At 54.0% G+C, this 17,748-nt stretch overlaps 6 protein-coding genes across 6 annotated transcripts; 3 read left to right on the top strand and 3 right to left on the bottom strand.

Moving 5' to 3' along the window:
• Positions 1-55: 55 nt before the first annotated feature.
• PSV08DRAFT_246059 (uncharacterized protein) lies at positions 56-886 on the bottom strand (the record flags this gene model as incomplete). The annotated part of the gene is made up of 1 exon (XM_014220990.1): positions 56-886. One exon carries the CDS (start codon positions 884-886, stop codon positions 56-58), a length of 831 nt encoding a protein of 276 aa, XP_014076465.1.
• Positions 887-1,438: 552 nt separating this feature from the next.
• On the bottom strand, positions 1,439-2,348 carry PSV08DRAFT_286053 (histone-fold-containing protein). The gene is made up of 3 exons (XM_014220989.2): positions 2,233-2,348; positions 2,091-2,173; positions 1,439-1,988 (listed from the first exon to the last, which is right to left on the bottom strand). The coding sequence occupies exons 1-3, from the start codon at positions 2,249-2,251 to the stop codon at positions 1,656-1,658; spliced, it is 435 nt and encodes a 144-aa protein (XP_014076464.2). The 5' UTR covers positions 2,252-2,348; the 3' UTR covers positions 1,439-1,655.
• Positions 2,349-3,734: 1,386 nt separating this feature from the next.
• On the top strand, positions 3,735-6,805 carry PSV08DRAFT_199605 (WD40-repeat-containing domain protein; the record flags this gene model as incomplete). Its single annotated transcript, XM_014220988.1, has 4 exons — positions 3,735-3,804; positions 3,879-4,154; positions 4,213-6,057; positions 6,110-6,805. 4 exons carry the CDS (start codon positions 3,735-3,737, stop codon positions 6,367-6,369), a joined length of 2,451 nt encoding a protein of 816 aa, XP_014076463.1. The 3' UTR covers positions 6,370-6,805.
• A 135-nt stretch (positions 6,806-6,940) lies between these two features.
• Positions 6,941-7,766, top strand: PSV08DRAFT_199604 (Acireductone dioxygenase ARD family). Its single transcript, XM_014220987.2, has 3 exons — positions 6,941-7,057; positions 7,113-7,484; positions 7,549-7,766. Exons 1-3 carry the CDS (start codon positions 7,028-7,030, stop codon positions 7,672-7,674), a joined length of 528 nt encoding a protein of 175 aa, XP_014076462.1. The 5' UTR covers positions 6,941-7,027; the 3' UTR covers positions 7,675-7,766.
• A 475-nt stretch (positions 7,767-8,241) lies between these two features.
• Positions 8,242-10,843, top strand: PSV08DRAFT_220332 (glycoside hydrolase; the record flags this gene model as incomplete). Its single annotated transcript, XM_014220986.1, has 2 exons — positions 8,242-8,303; positions 8,359-10,843. 2 exons carry the CDS (start codon positions 8,242-8,244, stop codon positions 10,841-10,843), a joined length of 2,547 nt encoding a protein of 848 aa, XP_014076461.1.
• Positions 10,844-10,963: 120 nt separating this feature from the next.
• On the bottom strand, positions 10,964-17,748 carry PSV08DRAFT_220327 (deoxyhypusine synthase; the record flags this gene model as incomplete). The annotated part of the gene is made up of 4 exons (XM_014220984.2): positions 10,964-15,109; positions 15,179-15,553; positions 16,450-17,286; positions 17,536-17,748. 4 exons carry the CDS (start codon positions 17,746-17,748, stop codon positions 11,333-11,335), a joined length of 5,202 nt encoding a protein of 1,733 aa, XP_014076459.2. The 3' UTR covers positions 10,964-11,332.

The raw sequence follows: 17,748 nt of genomic DNA, 5'->3' as shown, positions 1-17,748 counted from the left end.
TATATTACCTATGTCATCACCGAAAAGAAAACAGCAAAGAAAAAAAAGAAAAAACTCAATCCCTAATCTCCCACGCGCGCCCCGTCTCCCTCTCCCAAGCCCTAAAACCCCGTGTTCCCCCAACATACCCACCCCCTCTTCGTCCCTCTCGCCCTCCTTCTCCTCCTCCTCCTCCCACTCCTCCACGCCCAACCTCAATCCTAACATCCACTTCCCCTCGCTCATTCACCGCATACTGCCGCACCACCTCACTAATCCTCACACTAGACCCAGGCTCCTGCCATTCCCCCCTCAACCTTACACTCGCCCTCACGTCCGCATACTGCCCCTGTCGCACCAGCTGGCTTACTACATCCCGGAAGCGCATATCGCCTGCCACGGTGGCGCGCAGCTGGTGTGTAGACGAGGGGGTGTCGATGCGGATGTGCAGGGGTGTTAGGGTAGGGGGTAAGATGAGGATGGAGGAGGAAGTGTGGGTGGATGGGAGGTTAGCGAATGTTGTATGGGGCAATTTGAAAGACGTGCGGTGGAGAGGGGGAATGACATTGTTGGTGTTATTGGCGTTGTTGGCGTTGGCGTTTCTGGGGGGTGAGTGCTTTACGTGGGTGAGACTCGAGTCGGATTCGGATTGCAGGTAGGTGTCTTCTGTTTGATCAAAGTCTGAGGAGGTAGGTGAGGGGTCTGCGTAGATTGAGTAGCGGCGGGCCGGGCTCGGGTGATGATGGTGGTGCTGGTGAGGTGTCATTGGGTGGGCGTGTCGATGGTCTCTAATGTACGAGGGGAGTTGTACGCGAGATGCACCTGATACAATGTAATTTGTGCGTGAGAAGGCTGGTGGGATGGGGTGACGGTGGAAGGCATCGGGGTCGAATAAGTGATCGAACATTGTGTCCTTTTTTTGGGTTGCTATCCAGAGTCTATCAAGGCGGGCGAGGGAGATAAAAGCGCTCGTTTGGAAAAGCTAATTCAATCCTTCATACAGAAAGAACAGAAGAGATGCAGAGGAAAGAACATGGGATATTCACGAACTTGACGTGGACTGCTGCGCTTAATATCCTTTTCTTCCGTCTCGGAATCATGCACTGCCGTTTGACTTGAGAAACGAAATATCGGAATGATACATATTCGTGCTACCCAATCTCGGAATTCGACTGGACTCGTGATTGCTGCCACGACCCGGAACTGCAAGCTTTGATAGTGTGTTATCGTTTGTTTGCTTGGGCAGCATGGCATTCGCTTGCACGCTTGTGTGATTGAAGTCTCTGCGGTTTGATCGCTTTCCGTTGGGAAGACGGAGCTTTCATGATTGTAGAGGCAAACCAAACCGACTCTCCCTGCTATTGTGTGACATTGACTCGAACGTGTTACTACATACCACGAAATGATAAAGAAAAAAAAAGGCCATGACCATCAACACCGCTCCTGCGCACGCCTAACCAAAGACAGTTGACACTCTTATCCTGACATTTCGAAATCTCAGCAAAAGAAGTGCGACTTTCGGGGTAAAATAGCTCATAGAAGCCAAGCAAAACTGCAGGTGGTTTGGGGTTCTTGTGATTCGAGGGTCTGTCGCATGCTCTGCAAGCTCGAAAATCGATTCGCTTAGCCGCCCATTTGACATCTTTTGCCTGCACGCTTCCGGAACAATTAGCCCTCTACGCCTCGCCGACCTTGGCAGCACCTCCGCTCTTCTTCTTTTGCTCTACCTTGAGCAATAGTGCACGGTTGATATGCGGCAGAACACCTCCAAAGGCAATGGTGGCACGGATAAGCGTATCGAGTTCTTCATCACCTCGGATGGCGAGCTGGAGATGGCGTGGCGTGATGCGCTTGACCTTGAGATCCTTGGCGGCATTGCCTGCAAGCTCGAGAACCTCAGCAGTCAGGTATTCAAGTACGGCAGTCAGATAGATGCTGGCTTTGGCGCCGATGCGCGTCTTCTGGCGCGTGAGATTTCGGAGGTGACGCTTTATGCGACCGCAAGGGAACTGTAGAGGAGGAGTCATGTTAGCGCGTCGTCCCTGTGCGCAAGCTGTCAAAGTATGGGCGGGGTGTCGTCGGGCGATGACGCGTATAGGGCATCAACTCACTTGAAGACCGGCTTTGGCGGAGTGCGATTTTGGAGTCTTGACTTGCGAATCGCCCTTTCCACCAGTCTTGCCTCCTGTCTTTCCTGTGCATCTTTGTCAGCCCATTGCGATGTTGCAGGGCGCGCGGCAAGTCAGCGCGTACCTTTACCACCGCCAGCCATGTCTGGAGATTTATCTTAGGGCTATATTGGGATCAATAGTATGTACGAATGTGCGCGACCCGGTTGGGGGAGTCTGGAGGTGGATTCGATGTCGTGGTGGTTGGCGGGGGGTGGGGTGAATGTGGTAAAGTCTTGCCTGGGAAGGTTCCAATGTTGTGACAAGGTCGTAGCGTCGACTGCCTTTGTACCAATCGGGAAGGCTCCACTTGGCATGAGCGAAAGTCAAGCCCTGGTATCTGATCACAGGACTGCGCGTGAAATAGTCGCCTGTGCCACAGTAAGATGGATGCTACCCTGTCTCTTTCGGTGATTTGTGTGTGACATAATGCCTGTTAGCCGTGGTTGGGGGTGGGTGGCTGGTGGCTGGTGGCTGGTGTGCATGCGCTGGGCCGGCTCGTCGTGCAATACCCAGTACAATGCTAGTTGCGACCAGAGAGCACTGAAACAGAACCAAGCGATGACCAGTCAATGAATGGAGAAACGCAGAAGCCGGTGCACCGGCGAGCAGTATGTAACATGCAAGTGCTGGATATGCAAGTGCTGAATACTGCTCGCACTCAAGGCTTGAGCTCAAAGTGTCTTCCTGTTCTGGGCTGATCGCCGCACAAGCTTACTGGAAGGTTTAGGTCATCTTGTATCAACAAATGGCTGGGTAGCATGTCAGTTATTTGGTCAGATTCGAGGACCGTTAATTGAGGGGGTACAGTGTGTATGCTGTGTTGAGAGACGTAGCATGTGTACAAAATGCACAGATGAGAAAGGAAAATTGGTGAAGCTTGGACAGGAGACGACACAAGTAAGAAAGGAGATGGGATGAGGGACAGAAAGAATGAGAAAAGAGACCTCACAAGTGAATCGAGCTGGCTGGAATTGTGCCATGGACATGTTAGCCAGTATATCCAAGTGCCGGTTTGGGACAGGCGTGAGTTTGCGCAGACAGCTCATGGCTGATGTATAGGGCGTTGACGGAGGCAGGTCGAGTAAAATGGTAACAAGAAGACTCAAAATAGCTACTGTGACACTGCTGGGTGGATAGGCAACATGCCCAAGCCGGACGTGTGCAATGGGAGCATTGTGCCTGTTGGCAGCATTGTGAAGACGCTCCATCTGTTCGCAGCGTTGGTGATGGGGCCCGTGCGCCAGGGTCCCGCCCCGGCGCTACCTTACCACTGCATGGCACCCTCCCCTGTGCAACGGAATCGCCATGTGCATGTTGCTGCAGCTCTCCAAGCCAGCTGCTTGAGCGCATCCACGCCATATTCACTGCTCTTCCCGGCTCCAGCTCCAGCCTCATCCCCCCTCCACCTCCCTACCCCCACTTGCGCCCTGAAGTGGGAGAGATTCTCTGTTAGCGACACGTCGACCGCGCAGTTGCCGACCCCCGACGCCGCATGCCAACATCAGCTCTGACCCTCACAGACTGCTCAGTGCGCCGCCACAGGATTTCCATACCCATCTCATGGCCTGGCAGTCGCCCTCGGCCATGAACGGCAGCGGTGCCAATGGAGGCGCCGACGGGAATGCGCCCGCCGGCACCGAATACACTCTGCAGGGTATGCTGTCTTCTTTTATCCTCGACTAGTAGCGCTCTGCCGGCGGGACAGTAGTGGGCTAACCCAACGGCCAGGTGTTATGCGATTTCTCCAGCTCGAATGGCACAACCACGAGCGTGCCCGCAATGCATGGGACATTGAGCGCGCAGAAATGAAGGCCAAGATTGCAAAGCAGGAGGGCGAGGTCCGCAGTGCAAAGAAGCTCAACGACCAACTCAACAAGCACATCCGCATGCTCGAGCAGGCCCTCACCAACGAGAGGAAAAACAAGGCCCACGCTGCAGGCGGCGATGCTCCCGACGACAAGACCGACCCCAAGGGCAAGAAGACTGGCGCCGGCCTGACCAAACGTGCGTACACAATAAACATGTCATGGCAGGCCCCTGGTATACTGACATGTCAACACAGCCCAGAACACCAAGCACAACTCCTTCCTCGACGTCGATTCCGAGTTCCTCGACCGTTCCGAGGCCGATCGCGATGGTTTGCGGGAAAAGTCGAAGCTCTATCTCACAAAATGCGTTGAAGAGATTACATATCTCCTTACTCCCCCGCCTCAACCTCAGCCCCAACAACAGGGCATGCAAGCCCTCGCAAACGGCACTGGATTCATGGGTCATGGAGATGCCTCTATGGAAGACATCTACCTGCAACAACATCGTCAGAGGCTGCAGTCGCATCTCCCCACCATGCCCGGACCCCTGCCCAACTACCAGCCCCCTAACATCCCCGTCACTTCTGAACTACAGAACCTGCCCCCCCAGCACCAGATCCACCATGCCCCGCAGATGGCTCGAGAGCCTTCCCAGCAACAGCCACTCGTTCAGAACCCAAGTTTGACCCAGGACCTTTCTGGACAGCAACGTCAACCCCCAAACCAGCAACACTATTCTTCCGTGCCTGATGAGCAGGTCGAGAAGGTGACCCACGCTTTTGACAACTCAGGCAGGCAAATATCAGGCCAGGAGGAAGATGCTGCAGGAGCAAATCAGGCGCCAGCTCAGGAAAAAGAGTCAGACGAGTGGATTTTTGACCCTGCGTCCGATGTAGCCCAGGAAGGGCCACCAAGGAGACCAGATGTCGAGGAGTTCCCATCCGCAAATAGCATTCCTGCAAAATCTCCGCCCCGGCCAGCCAAAAGAACGAGTAAAGATCACACTAGACGACTGAGCAGTGATCACAAGGCTCAACAAGTGGCTGCCCAAGCAGCCTCAAAAGCGGATCCGCAAAGTTTCAAGGTCCGATTTGCCCTCCGTGGTCATCTGGATGTCGTACGGTCCGTCATCTTCACGGGAGGCGGCAGTCCCAGTGAACCAGAAATTTGCACAGCGGGAGACGATGGCATGATTAAGAGATGGATGATACCTGCAAGTTATGCGAGTCAGCACACCATGAACAATGATCTGGATATTCAACCCTTCTGGTCGCACAGAGGTCATGAGGGTGCTGTAACATCCCTGGCTGCTTGCCCCGCTTCTGCTCATTTTGCAACTGGTGGCAGGGTATCGGGCGACGGCTGGATATTCTCGGGTGGCCAGGACGCGACAGTTCGCGTGTGGGAACGAGGCCGTGTCGATCCAAAAGCTACCCTGGAAGGTCACACCGACGCTGTTTGGACAGTGTGTGTTCTCCCAACCACTTGCGGAAATGTTTTCGGAGCCGACAGCAGTAAATACGGCGGCGCAGACCGAGTGATACTGGCTTCTGGCTCTGCGGACGGAACCATCAAGATTTGGGCAGTCAGTGCGCCGCCCCAGTTAGTGTCGCCTCAGACTGGGTCACGTCGCGGTGTTGGTGGTAGTCGAAGGCACTCTGTTACTTCTGGATCGAACCACCCATCATCGCCACAGCCAAGCATTGCTACCAGTACACCATTCCATTACATGCTCATTCACACTATTGAGCGCGACACGCACCCCTCGCCTACATGCATCAGCCCGCTCTCCCCCACTGGAGAGAATTTTGTTGTTTCTTTTACTGATGCATCGATACTAGTATACGACACAAGAACAGGCGAAGAGTTGATCGGTATGGCCAGTAACGAATCCTACGATGGCACACCAGCGACTGGTATTACCTCTGTCGTGACGAGCTCCCAATACCTCGAAGGTCCATCACAGGAAGGAGGCCGTGGCAGTTCTGAGGAAGAAGGGATACATGGTCCAACCGGATCAAACAGCAGCGGAGGCCTTGAAGGCGTCATTATAAGTGGGCACGAAGATCATCTCATTAGATTCTTCGATGCCAACTCTGGTACGTTCACCCCAATTGTTTACCAAGACACCCTCTCTAATGTCCGTTATAGGCCAATGTACATACAGCATGCTCGCGCACCCTGCTGCCATCTCTTCTCTTTCTCTCAGCAAAGATGGCCGCGAAGCTGTTTCTGCTGGCCACGACGCTTCAATCCGCTTCTGGTCACTCGACAAGCGTATTTGTACCCAAGAAATCACTGCACATCGCATTATGCGCGGCGAAGGCGTGTGCAGTGTCGTCTGGAGTCAGGACGGCCGTCTCGTTGTCTCGGCAGGTGGAGACGGCATAGTAAAGGTCTTTGCAAGATAGCCTCTTGTGGACCTAGTAACTATGACTTCACCTCGCATAATTGAACCTTCATCATTTCGCGTGAACTATTGGCATTTTTAGTTGGACATACCCTGGGATTTTTATCCCTTTATAGCATCATCATGCAACGGGCTGGAATCGAAGTGGACAGCATGAATGATGGGAAATGTATGGGGTCATGGTAATTGTTTTTTTTTCGTTTCGGTGCGTGTGCATCTCAGTCGATGTTTCTTGTGCTCACCTCACAAGAGAGCTCGAATTGCGTACTCGGGCAAGTGATGGGACGGGTATGCGTCGACGCATTCACGTTATCCTTTTATACTTTGTATTATATGACAGGACAATAACCCGGTGCTGTAATGGCATCTCCTGGCAACAGGCTGTATTGTAGTCCGCATGAAACGACATTGACGAAGGGTAATTTGCAGGAAGAGCGCTGTGTAGTGAAGGGTTGATGTTGCGCAATGTTGGGTTGGCTAGCCGATTGTCGCTGGGTAATCGGAATGACGCCATTCGCCACGTGCAATTGGGCATCTCAAATTATTCCTCGCTGTTTGCCGGCGAGCCCAACAATATCAAAGCCAACCAAAGCTGCACGCTACTACACACTGCACACTTCAGAATAGCCATAATCTTCTATACTGCTGTTGACTGCAAAATGAAGGCATACTGGTTCGATAACCTTGAAGTAAGTTCGTACTGTTCCGTCCTCCACAACCTAAACACACGACTTACTTCGCCAGGGCGACCAACGCCTACCTCACGACTCTGGTCGCTCGGTTGACCCAGACTATCTGCAGAAACTAGGCGTCGTCTACTACCATGTCCCCGAAGTGTCTGGCGTTGACGAGATTGCTACATCTCGCAACTACAAGAACCGGGATGAGGTTACGATCAGCCCCGAGAAGATGGGGGACATTTACGAGGAAAAAGTGAAAACTTTCTTCAGTGAGCACCTGCATGAGGACGAGGAGATTCGCTACATTCTTGATGGTGCCGGTTATTTTGATGTCAGGAGTGAGGGCGACGATTGGGTCAGGATTTGGCTTGAGAAGGGTGATTTGATCATCTTGCCGAGTGGCATCTATCATCGCTTCACCACTGATGAGAACAACGTAAGTTGGAAATACGGCACCTTTGGCATCAAAAAAAAAGTGCAGTGCTGATTTCGCATTACAGTACACCAAAGCTATGCGATTGTTCAAAGATGAGCCCAAGTGGACGCCACTCAACAGAGGCAAAGAGACAGATGAGAACCAGTACCGAAAGGAATATCTGAAGTTCCGACAGGGTCTTGCTGCGTAATTGAGATTAATCCAATCAACTCCGAGATTAGCTATTGTTGATTTCCTCATAAAACCATTTTCCTTCTTTAACTCCCGGCTTCTACCGGGTCTGCTCTCCACATTCCGTCTTTGCGCCCAGTTTTGTCTCCGCATCTTACATCCACTTTGACCATTACATGTTCATCGCTCTAGCCACAACCGCCGAAGTCCCCGGGTCCAGGTACACCCTAAGGCTTTGTGGCACCAATGAACATTGATTATCGGACCTATTCAATGCGACCTCGGTAGAACATCAAAGCGAAGTGTGTAAATTTTCTTAAGTACAGCTCCCTTAAGCGTACATGACGGCATCATGCAACCAACGAAGTAGTCCAAATCTAGAAATCTGGGGATCCCGTAGTGCGATCGGTAGATGCGGAGTGCATGTGTGGGGTATCCTTATCCAATAGACATTGTGCCCACCGTCGGGCATTCGACGTCGCGCAAAGGCCCGATGGCTTGTTTACAGGGATAAACATTATGTTAAAAAGCGCCTGAGGACTCGCTCCTGGTACCAGCCAGCACTTGGATTCTGGAGCAGATTTCCATGATGGTCAACCTCAATATATACCTACTAGGTGTTTGTGCTTGGGGTCGGACTGTCTATGGGTAAGAAATTCCAGGAAAAGCACTCGCGTTACTACCAACTAACATGAAAGCATAGATTCGTCGACTATGGCAATGTCTATCCAAGGAAATACTCGCTGAGCGGAGATGTTCAAGTAGCTGATCTGAGTTACGACAATACTACCACAATAACGCTGTCGCCTGCGCATCCCGTCCTCACGCTCGATTACGGTACCGAGGTTGCCGGCTTCCCGTTCTTTGTCGTTGCAGAAGGCGCATCCCCGGCACAGATTGAGGCCGCCTACTCAGAGGCCTTTGCATACCTCGCCGACGAAAACGCTGATGGACCATGGACTTTTTCCAACGGCCTATCAAACACTTGGCGGGTTGAGACATTCAACATCACCAGTGGAGGTCACACTGAGAGCTTCTTTGTGCAAGGTGGACAGCGATGGCAGACCATCCGCCTGCTTACGAATCATTCCTTAACCCTCGAGAGCGTTGGCTTGCGGGCAACGAGCGAGCACAAAGATGTGGACCAACAACCAGGCCACCTAAAGACCAGTCACGACGTTTACAACAAAATCTTTGATCTTGGTGGACAAGTCGTCCAAGCGGCTTGCGTGGATGCCGGCAATGCGCCTTCAACCTGGGAGCTAACCGACGAGGGAGCGTTCATTCGCGGTCAGGCCAGTGCTCAATCTTCTATCGGAACAATAATGGGCGCTGCCAACTACACATTAGAGTTTGATACAAAGATTGTAAGAGGCGGAACAGGGTGGCGTGTAGCCAGCGCGATCCAACCACTTGGACCGTATTTTGTCCTGACTTCCAACTATCCAGAGCAAAACACGTTTGTAAACACGAACAGAACGCTTGTCCCGCCCAACACTCTGATTGTCAACGCCGGGTGGAACTTGCTCAACCAGTCTAATCTAGAAACGCCCGCGAACCAATATTATCCTCTGAACATCTCTGTAGAGGAGAACAAGTGGTACCACGTCGTTACCGCTATCAAAGAGGATGGGTATAGCATCAGTATCAACGGAGAGGACATTGCTTTCGTCCCACTTCCACCGCCAATTTCACCTCCTGTTATCTTCAGCACAGCATCTCGGTATGAAGGCACATGGGGTTTCGGAGGCTTCCAAGACCAAATCTCCGTCGTCTCAAATGTATCAGTCGCTGCATCCAACAAGACCATTATCTACACCAACGACATGAAATCTCCTAGTGCCCTGGCCGAGTACGCCGTAGCACCGCTCTCCCACTCCGTCTGTCTGGATGGCGCAAAGCGCGACCGTCTAGTCTGGATCGGAGATTTCTACCACACCGTCCGCGTACTGGCTCAGTCGAGCGCACGTTGGGACTACATCCTCGGAACCATCGATTACGTCTTCAGCTACCAGGGGAAGTCCGGGCCCTTCGCCGGTTTCGTGCCCATATCCGCACGACTAGGCACGCGACCAGAATACTCGGACGCAGACCCAGTAGGACCCGGTCTCAACGACTACCAAGACCTCTTCCTCGCCTCAATCGGCGAATACTACCGCTACACAGGCGATGCAAAGGGTCTAGAGCCGTACTGGGAAAATATCAAAGCACTCTTCCAAACCCGTCTCACCTACATAGACCCAACCACCGGTCTCGTAGCCGGAAGCACTGCCGCTCCAAACCCAGTCTCCTTCCTTGGCCCCGCAAACGGCACTGCAGTAACAGGTCTCATGTCCTTTGCCCTCCAACGAATCGTTCCCCTAGCCCTCGCCTTGCAAGACACGGCAACGGCCTCGCTCGCCAACACCACGGCCCACTCCCTCAACGCCGCGCTAAACACACACCTCTGGAACCCCGAGCTCGGCACCTACTCGCTCGGCCTCTCCTCCCCCGGCAACTTCTCCCTGACAGGAATCGCATGGTCCATCCTCAGCGGCGCCGCAAACACATCTCAAATCACCTCTTCCATCGCACAGCTCGAACGCCTCCGCTTCGGCCCAGGCTACAAGACCATTTCTTCCGACCAAGAAACACCAGACTACCAACTCGCACCCAACCCTTCGGGCTTCCTCCTCGAAGCCCTTTTCCAGGCGCAAACCGCGCACGGCGTTGATGCCGCGAAAGCGCCCATTGCGCATCTGATGGATGGCCTCTGGGCAACTATGATAAATGATGACCGCTATGCCACCGGCGCGAGCTGGGAGTACGTGACGCCCGATGGACGGCCCGGCATTTCGGCGTTTACCAGTTTGGCGCACCCCTGGGGGGCGGCCCCGACGTATGTGCTGCCAGAGTATTTGCTGGGTGTTACACCCGTGACGCCGGGGTATGCGAGCGTCGTGGTCCAGCCTGCCGTCGCGTATCTTGGCTTGGACCAGGTAACAGGAAGGGTTCCGACGCCGTTTGGCTCGCTGGAGGTCGCGTGGACGGTTGAGGGGGGTGAGGCCAAGGTTGAGATTGAGGTTCCTGAGGGGATCAAGGCTGAGGTGAGGGTGCCCAAGGGGTGGAAGGTGGATGCAAAGCAGGACGAGGGTGGTGTGGTGGAGTTGGGCACTGGGCGGACCGAGATTGTTTTGCATACTGTGTAGATATGTGGGTTGATAGTGTAATTAATTTTGGACTTGGTTGCTTGAAAAATATTTGCAAGGCTTCCAGGGGCTCATACATAACTTTCTTCTTCACCAATATGTGGACACTTGGATATTTCCATAACAATTCGAATCAGGTCGAATGTAAATGTATGTATTGACCAAAAGTAGACCGTTCTCACAGGTCGCAGTGCCCAGACTTTGACCTTTTACTCCCCAAGCATCCTGACTAGAATATACAAAATAGTGCAGTGTAGCACTGTGAGTGTAAATAGGTAGAAAGAATAGGTAAAATGAGAGTGCTAAAAGAGAGAAAAAGATAACCCAACGCCCCTTGCTCACTGATATCCAAATCCCCTCCTCTGAGCCATCTTAGTGCTCAAGAGGCCAATAGTTCTGTCTTGAACCTGAACGAACCCCAAACTCCAAAAAGGGGAAAAAGTAGTAAAACCCTCTAACCACACAACTTTGCAAGATGGTGTTCGCTGTTCACACCACATAGTAAAGCTTCATGGCGCTTAGCACCCTCTTCCTGCAGACGGGACAACTTTGTACCTCCCTTGCGCAAGGAAGACAAGCTACGACGTGTCCACAGTCGTAAAAGGCAGCCTCAGCATCCCCGTCCCAACAAATTCTACAAAGCCGTTCGGCCTCTTGGGCATTCTTCCAGTGCGTAACGCCTTCGCCAAATTTCTTGTCGTTTTGCCATCCACCAACATACGTATTGCCGCTCGTCGCCTCGACGTACGTGCCGGTACCGTGTTGCTGGTCGTCAACCCAATCGCCATCATACGTATCGCCGTTCTGGAAAGTGTACAATCCGTGACCGTGGCGTTGGTTTAGACGGAAGGAGCCATTGTAGACGGCGCCAGAGTGATATATGAGAGTTCCGTGACCATGACGATAGCCGTTGACAATCTCGCCCTTGTAGCATTCACTCGAGAAGTAATTGTATGTAAAGTGGCCGTTGAGCTTGTGAGGAAAGTTTCGAGCAAAAGAGCGGAATTTCAAATATGCTTGAGGTTCCGCAAACGCAGCACGGGCTGCGAGAGCGCCCTTTTGTTCAGCGCTGATAGGCATAGCGGCAATGATGATGCTCGTGTTATGAAGATCAAGTTGCGTAAACGTGCGACGGTGCCGAAGAGCGCGTGTAGTGCCAATATCCTCTTCTTCCCATATTTCCAGCTTCTTCTTCTCTTCTACCGGAAGTCCGAGTAGGGCAACAATTGTCTCATCAACCCTGTGGGACTTGAGAGTGACGTGAGAGCCCTTGGATTCCAGAGCCTGCTTTTCTGGGTTCCAAAACTTGAGGAAGAAATAGATCTCGTCTGCTGGTGGCTTGGGCGAAGGGGTACGGGCTGGTGGAGGTGGCTGTACATGCTCAGTGGAAAGGTCCATTGGTGGTGGTGGTGGAGGAGGCGGTACTTCCTCCTGCGTGCCACCCATCTCTGTATCATCAGGCATTGAACTCGGGATGACCACGTCGACAGCTGGTGGATCGGTCGCAGGAGTTGACTCTACCTCGATCATAGCAGTATCATCGGTTTGAGCAGGCTCTGTTGGCAATGGATCTTCGTGGCGTCCAACAGGAAATTCGGAATGATCAATCTGTGGTACAGCAGGCTCTTCTACCTCGCTCATTGGCGTGTCTTCTACCCTTGCAGGTAGTTGGGGTGGCTGTGAATTCGACGGCTGTTCAACAGTGTTTCCATTCGCTTGCGGGATTACCATATTCTCTGGAGGTCCCTGAGTAGTTGAGGACGAAGGCAAATCATTTGCAGGTAGTTCGGGCACTTCATTTTCCTTTTCTTTGGGCAGCTCAGGAAGCTTTTCGTAATCGGTGACGTGTACCCATATCCTCCGATATGCGACTGGGGACTCCTCTAGCGTCCACTCCTTGCTGTCAGTGTATTGGTCGTAGCTGCCAGCGGAGAACTCTATCCTCCCAGTACCGAGAAGGTTAGGCCTGCCGAGTGATCCTCGCATTGGGTCCAGGAACCAGAACTTGATTTGTCGTGGATCTTTGACGCCCGTGAGCGTATCCATCAATTTGGCGCGGATCTCTTTGCAGCCATCTTGGTCTGAAAACGAGACTGCATGAATGAACTCCGAGTTCGCGTCTGCCCATTTTGAGTCAAAAGCATCAAAGAGACCAGGCCCTTCATGCTTGAGAAACACTCGGGATTCGATGACCTGGAATTTCAATGTCTTGGGCGGCTTTGCTTCAGCGGTTGGCTTTGCTTCAGGTACCGACTGCTCGATTGGCATCGTTGGTATCGGTGTAGGGCCTCTGGAACTCTTTCTGTTCTCTATTTCTAGCCTGATCCACTCCGATACTTGCCATTGTTCAGACTCGGCGTCCGACACAAAAGCCGACTGAGCTACGTCATCGCGTACATACATTGCAATATACGCGATTGGATCATTGCCAACAACCTGTTCTGTGCCAGGCTTTCCTTCATGCAAATCGACTGCAAGGCGCTTGGGGAGGCACCTCACTTGGTTTTCTTCCTTGCTGTCCGAATAGCTGTACCAACGGGATCCGGGGCCCTCTGGTCGAATGATTGGCTGATACACGTACGACTGTAGGGTCTGCTTATGAACCACAAATCCGTATAAAGTGTAATTGGTGCCGTTGACTGTGATGTTGTCGTCCAGCGTGACTTTGTTGAGCAGCTTGATATGAGAACGGGTTTTTGCACCGTCGAATGCGTGGCGCTCCAACTCGATGGTCAACAGCTCCGGTAGCGGTTGCCCGGGAGCAGTAAAGCCATTCGACCTGTTTACAGCCTCCTGCATGCTCTCCACGCCTACGACAGGGACGCGATAACTTGGCACATTACTCGAGTGATCGCGCTTTGGCCCACAGATGGCGTGAAGCTTCGCCAGATGAGGCGTGTCCTGGAGCTCCTCTTCAAGCTTGAGCCGTAGGACTTCCCACATCTCAATTACATCTAGCTTATTGAGGCCTTCGTGAATACCATACCAATCAAGGGCATCTAGGATGTCGTCGAGAGCGACTGCGCCGGCTCCTGGATCCACTTGGGTTCGCAACATGTACAGGACTTGCTGGAATGCAGTGACAAGCGGCTTTGGGCGAACCAATGGCTCTTCATTAGGATCTGGCACGTTTATGCTGTACAAGAACTGCCGAAAAGGCTTGAAGAGCATCCATGTTGCAACCGCTGAGATCATGTTCCCACCTGGCGAACTGGCGTCTTCTCCAAGCGCAAGACCCTGCAGTCCAGTCATGGCAAAGCTGTCCCAGATGTTATCTCGGATAGGGTGCTCCCACAAGCAGCCAGTCTCATCATTGACGACGCGAATGTACGCGGTAAATGCGAGCTTGTCATCTCGGAGTAGTGCCATTCGCTGGCCGTGCATGCGGCGAGGTATCTCAAAATAAGGACCGTGGAATCGCGTCCAGCCCCAGTCTGGAGAACCACTGCAAAAGCGGTGCAAAGCATTGCGCGAGTAGTTCACGCGAGGCTCTGTCGGGTTGTACAGAACAACGCATATCTGCGCAGCCACGCTGTGGCGTTTAGGCACCTTTTTCGATCCAAGAAGCGGTAGTGGAGCATGCTGGTATTCGACTCGGGGAAGTGGGGCCGTCGCGTCCGTAGGCGTTGATCCAGCCTTTTCGCGCGGCTCCGATACGGAATCTGACGTATTTCCGGTAGATACCGCAGAGTCGCCAGGCTTTTCCTCGTCTTTTGGCTCACTAACGTTTTGCGTTGGGACGTCGTTACCAGTTTCTTGGTCGTCCTTGTCCTTTGGGTCCATGACACTCAAGCACTCCAGATAGACACTGAGGTATTCGGAGTCATTCCCCTTAGGATAGAACTTGATCTGCCACTGATGTCCGCCAATGGTGACGACATTGGACCTCATGAGAATTTCATGATTGGGCTTCTCCCGTGTTCCGTTGTAGGCATCAATGGCCCAGTGGATGCGGCCTGCCTCGCCAGCAGTATATTCCGGATCTTCGAGCGGCTTGAAGGCCTCCTTCTCCCAATATTCGTGGTCCAAGGCACTGTGCTCGCCTCGCTCTTCGATGTACCTGAGTTCGTCTTCATCGGGCGAAGACATGTCTTCTTGAAGCGGGTGCCATGGTAGATGCTCTTCGTCGTCTGAAGAATCAGTGTCGGAACGTGCGGGTTCGACGGGGGGCGGGGGAGGCGGGGGCTGTAGGTTGAGAGGGGCGGGCGGAGGCACAGAGCCAGGGTCTACGGGTGGAGGGGGGATCGCGTTTGAGAGAGCCTCAGGCTGGTTGTGTGTTAGTGTTGGGTCCACTGAAACACGCAAGTCCAAGAATGAATGTAAAGTGAGGCTTACAGAGTCGTCTGGTGCAGGGGACAGGGGTGTAGTGAGGGTGCTATCCTGTGCCTGGGAAGACGAGTGGTTCAGCAGTAATGCGTCCGGCTCAGCATCAGGCGTTACGTCCATGGCATCCTCGTCTATAGCAGAGATCTCGACAGCGACTGTGTTGGTGGAGGCGTCGCGATGAGTAGCATTGTCTCCGTCCTGCATCTCAGCATCGCTCCGGTCGTGGTCCTGGCCAGCGGGCGGCAATGTGTTGTTGGTGGAGGCGCTCACGTCCATGTCGGCAGCAGGCTGTGGCGGAGGAGAGGCAGGCGTGTGAGCATGAAGCAGATGGGTTGGTGAGCGAGAGGGGCTTGAGAGCTGCTGGCTAAAGTGCAGCGGCTGTCGCTCGACGCTGACACTCATGGTTGAAGAGTAGATGAAGGCGCATGTGAAAGCGAGGAAGGAGGGTTTGATGTGTTTGCGAGTGAAGCAAAGATGGACGGCTGGGTCAAGGTGCGAGACAAGGGATTGGCGAGAGGGAATATGCACGAGGCTGCAGGTAGGCGGACGGCTGCTGTTATCGGTGAGGGTCAACAAGTCGGTGGTGTGGTCGCGTCGGCGAGCAGGTAGCACGGGGGGATGTAGTCTGAAGCTCAGACGGATGGCACGCGGGGGGGTTTATCTACTTGGGGGGCTGTGGGAGAGGGACGAGCTGGAGAGGCCGGGCTCGTGTGGGAAAAAGGTGAGGTCAGGTACAGGCGTGGCTGGAGCTTAAGAAAGGGCTGCAGCCTACCAGCGTGCAGCAGCTGGCCAACAGAACAGAGTAGAGTGAGGCGGTAAAGCTGCCTGGCAATCGGCCGACCCCCCAGGCAACGCTATTCCCACCACGCCGCAGAGTTGACGTGGAGGGCGTCGCCATCAGCACCAGGCGCCCTTTTGCATGCTGTGGTCGCGGGGCCGGGGGTGCTTGAGTCATCGCATAGGCATAGGGCTGCGTGGCATGGTTCGCTGCTCATTGGCATCATCATCATCATCATCATGGAGGAATCGCGGCACCTCAGCTTCGCGCTGCTGCTTATCGATTGCTCCACAGTCACCGGCTAGCCAGGCAGTCACGTTAGCGTTGTCGGCCCAGTGGGGAAGGTGGGCCCGATCGCGCCTTCCCTGCATCAGCTCTCTCCGCACCATCAACGTTGCTCCATGCAAAACTCGCTGCAGCTTCACCTTGCACAAGCCATGCCCGTCATTGCAATGCTCGCTTTTTTGTTTGGTTTCGATTAGTCTGCTGCCGTGGCGGCCACTCGTGCAAAAGTAGCCGCCACAATGAGCGGGAACACTACCGTTGCCTCTGCGTACACCTTGACACTGTCTCCATCCAGCTTGATCTTCCCCCAGCTGACAGCCTCGTCTGGCCGCGCTCCTGCATCGCTCCCGTCAAACTCCTGGGCCGTGTTGATGTAGACGGCGCTCTCGGCGCCATTGCGCATCAGGTTCGCATTGGCAATGTGGTGCTTCACCAGTCCGCCACCCAAGACAATCATGCCTGTCCGCTTTGCTCTGACCGCAATCGTGTTGATCTTCCGAATGTCCTCTACAATGTCTACACGCAGCTGCTCCGGCGACGACTTGAACGTGTGAAAGTACAGCATGTCGCCCAGACTTCCATCGGTGAGGGCCGGGCAGAAGACCGGGATGTCGTTCTTCCACGCCCAGTAGTAGACGGATCGCTCATCGTTGATCTCCTTGCCCAGGCGGTGGATTATCTTGCTCGGGGTCCAGTGCAGCGGGTCGTCGGTCTTCTTGCTGGCCTCCTGCTCGTCGAGCATCTGGTCGAGAATGGGCACGACCCAGTCCTCGAAGGCGCAGTAGTTGCTGTTGGGGACGACGAGGTTGCCGATGCGGTTCATGCCCTTTTTGCGCAGGCCGGCGCCAGGCATGGAGAAGGAGCCCAGGTAGGTGGGGGCGAGGCACTTGATAAAGTCCTCCTCGACGCCGCCGGCCGTGGTGACAATGGCCGAGACATGTTTGTGCTGGACGAGGTAGCGCAGTGTTTCGCGCAGGCCCGACGAGATGAGATTGGACGTGTATCCCAGAAAGATGGTTGTGCGGTCGCCCGTCTCAGCGTCTCTCCAGGCGCGCTGTCAGGTATATTAGCATTGGCCCCTAGTGTGGACGGTAGGCTCAGCGGTGGTCGTGTATGGCTAAATCAGGCTAAACGTTTCGCCTTTCGGAGACAATGGCCAGGAGCGGCGCACGGACGGCAGCCCTCCCGGCGGCGTAGCCAAGGGCAAGTACAGTCTCCGCACTTGACGCTGGCACTGGCACTGGCACTGGCACGCGCATGCCGACGATCGGGACAGAAGCAAGCAAGCAAGCAGCCAACTCACCATGTCGTTGATGATTCGCACAGCCGCTCCCACCGACGTTGCCTGGAAGCCCATGGTGGCATAGCCGCCCACGAGCTCGTCGACGGTGATGGGGCGCGCCGCATGCTGGTTGAAGTCGATGCCCTGCACCTGCTGCACACCCTCAGGCACCGGCTCGGATGGCTTCAGCACGGCATCTGTGGCGCCGGCGGGCGCGGACGAGGAGCTGGCCAT

This window comes from Bipolaris maydis (assembly GCF_028858645.1).
Source record: "Bipolaris maydis strain C4 unplaced genomic scaffold PSV08scaffold_5, whole genome shotgun sequence".
Lineage (NCBI taxonomy): Eukaryota > Fungi > Ascomycota > Dothideomycetes > Pleosporales > Pleosporaceae > Bipolaris > Bipolaris maydis.
The sequence above is the reverse complement of the archived record's forward strand: the minus strand, read 5'-3'. Positions and strand labels throughout refer to the sequence as shown.

Bases quoted from the DNA above. Each gene is read 5' to 3' on its own strand.
- PSV08DRAFT_286053 (XM_014220989.2), bottom strand. The intron at 1,989-2,090 runs GTGAGTTGATGC...CCTCCTCTACAG, and splicing joins CCGCCAAAGCCGGTCTTCAA to TTCCCTTGCGGTCGCATAAA.
- PSV08DRAFT_199604 (XM_014220987.2), top strand. From the start codon at position 7,028: ATGAAGGCATACTGGTTCGATAACCTTGAA. The intron at 7,058-7,112 runs GTAAGTTCGTAC...TTACTTCGCCAG, and splicing joins ACTGGTTCGATAACCTTGAA to GGCGACCAACGCCTACCTCA. The intron at 7,485-7,548 runs GTAAGTTGGAAA...TTCGCATTACAG, and splicing joins TCACCACTGATGAGAACAAC to TACACCAAAGCTATGCGATT.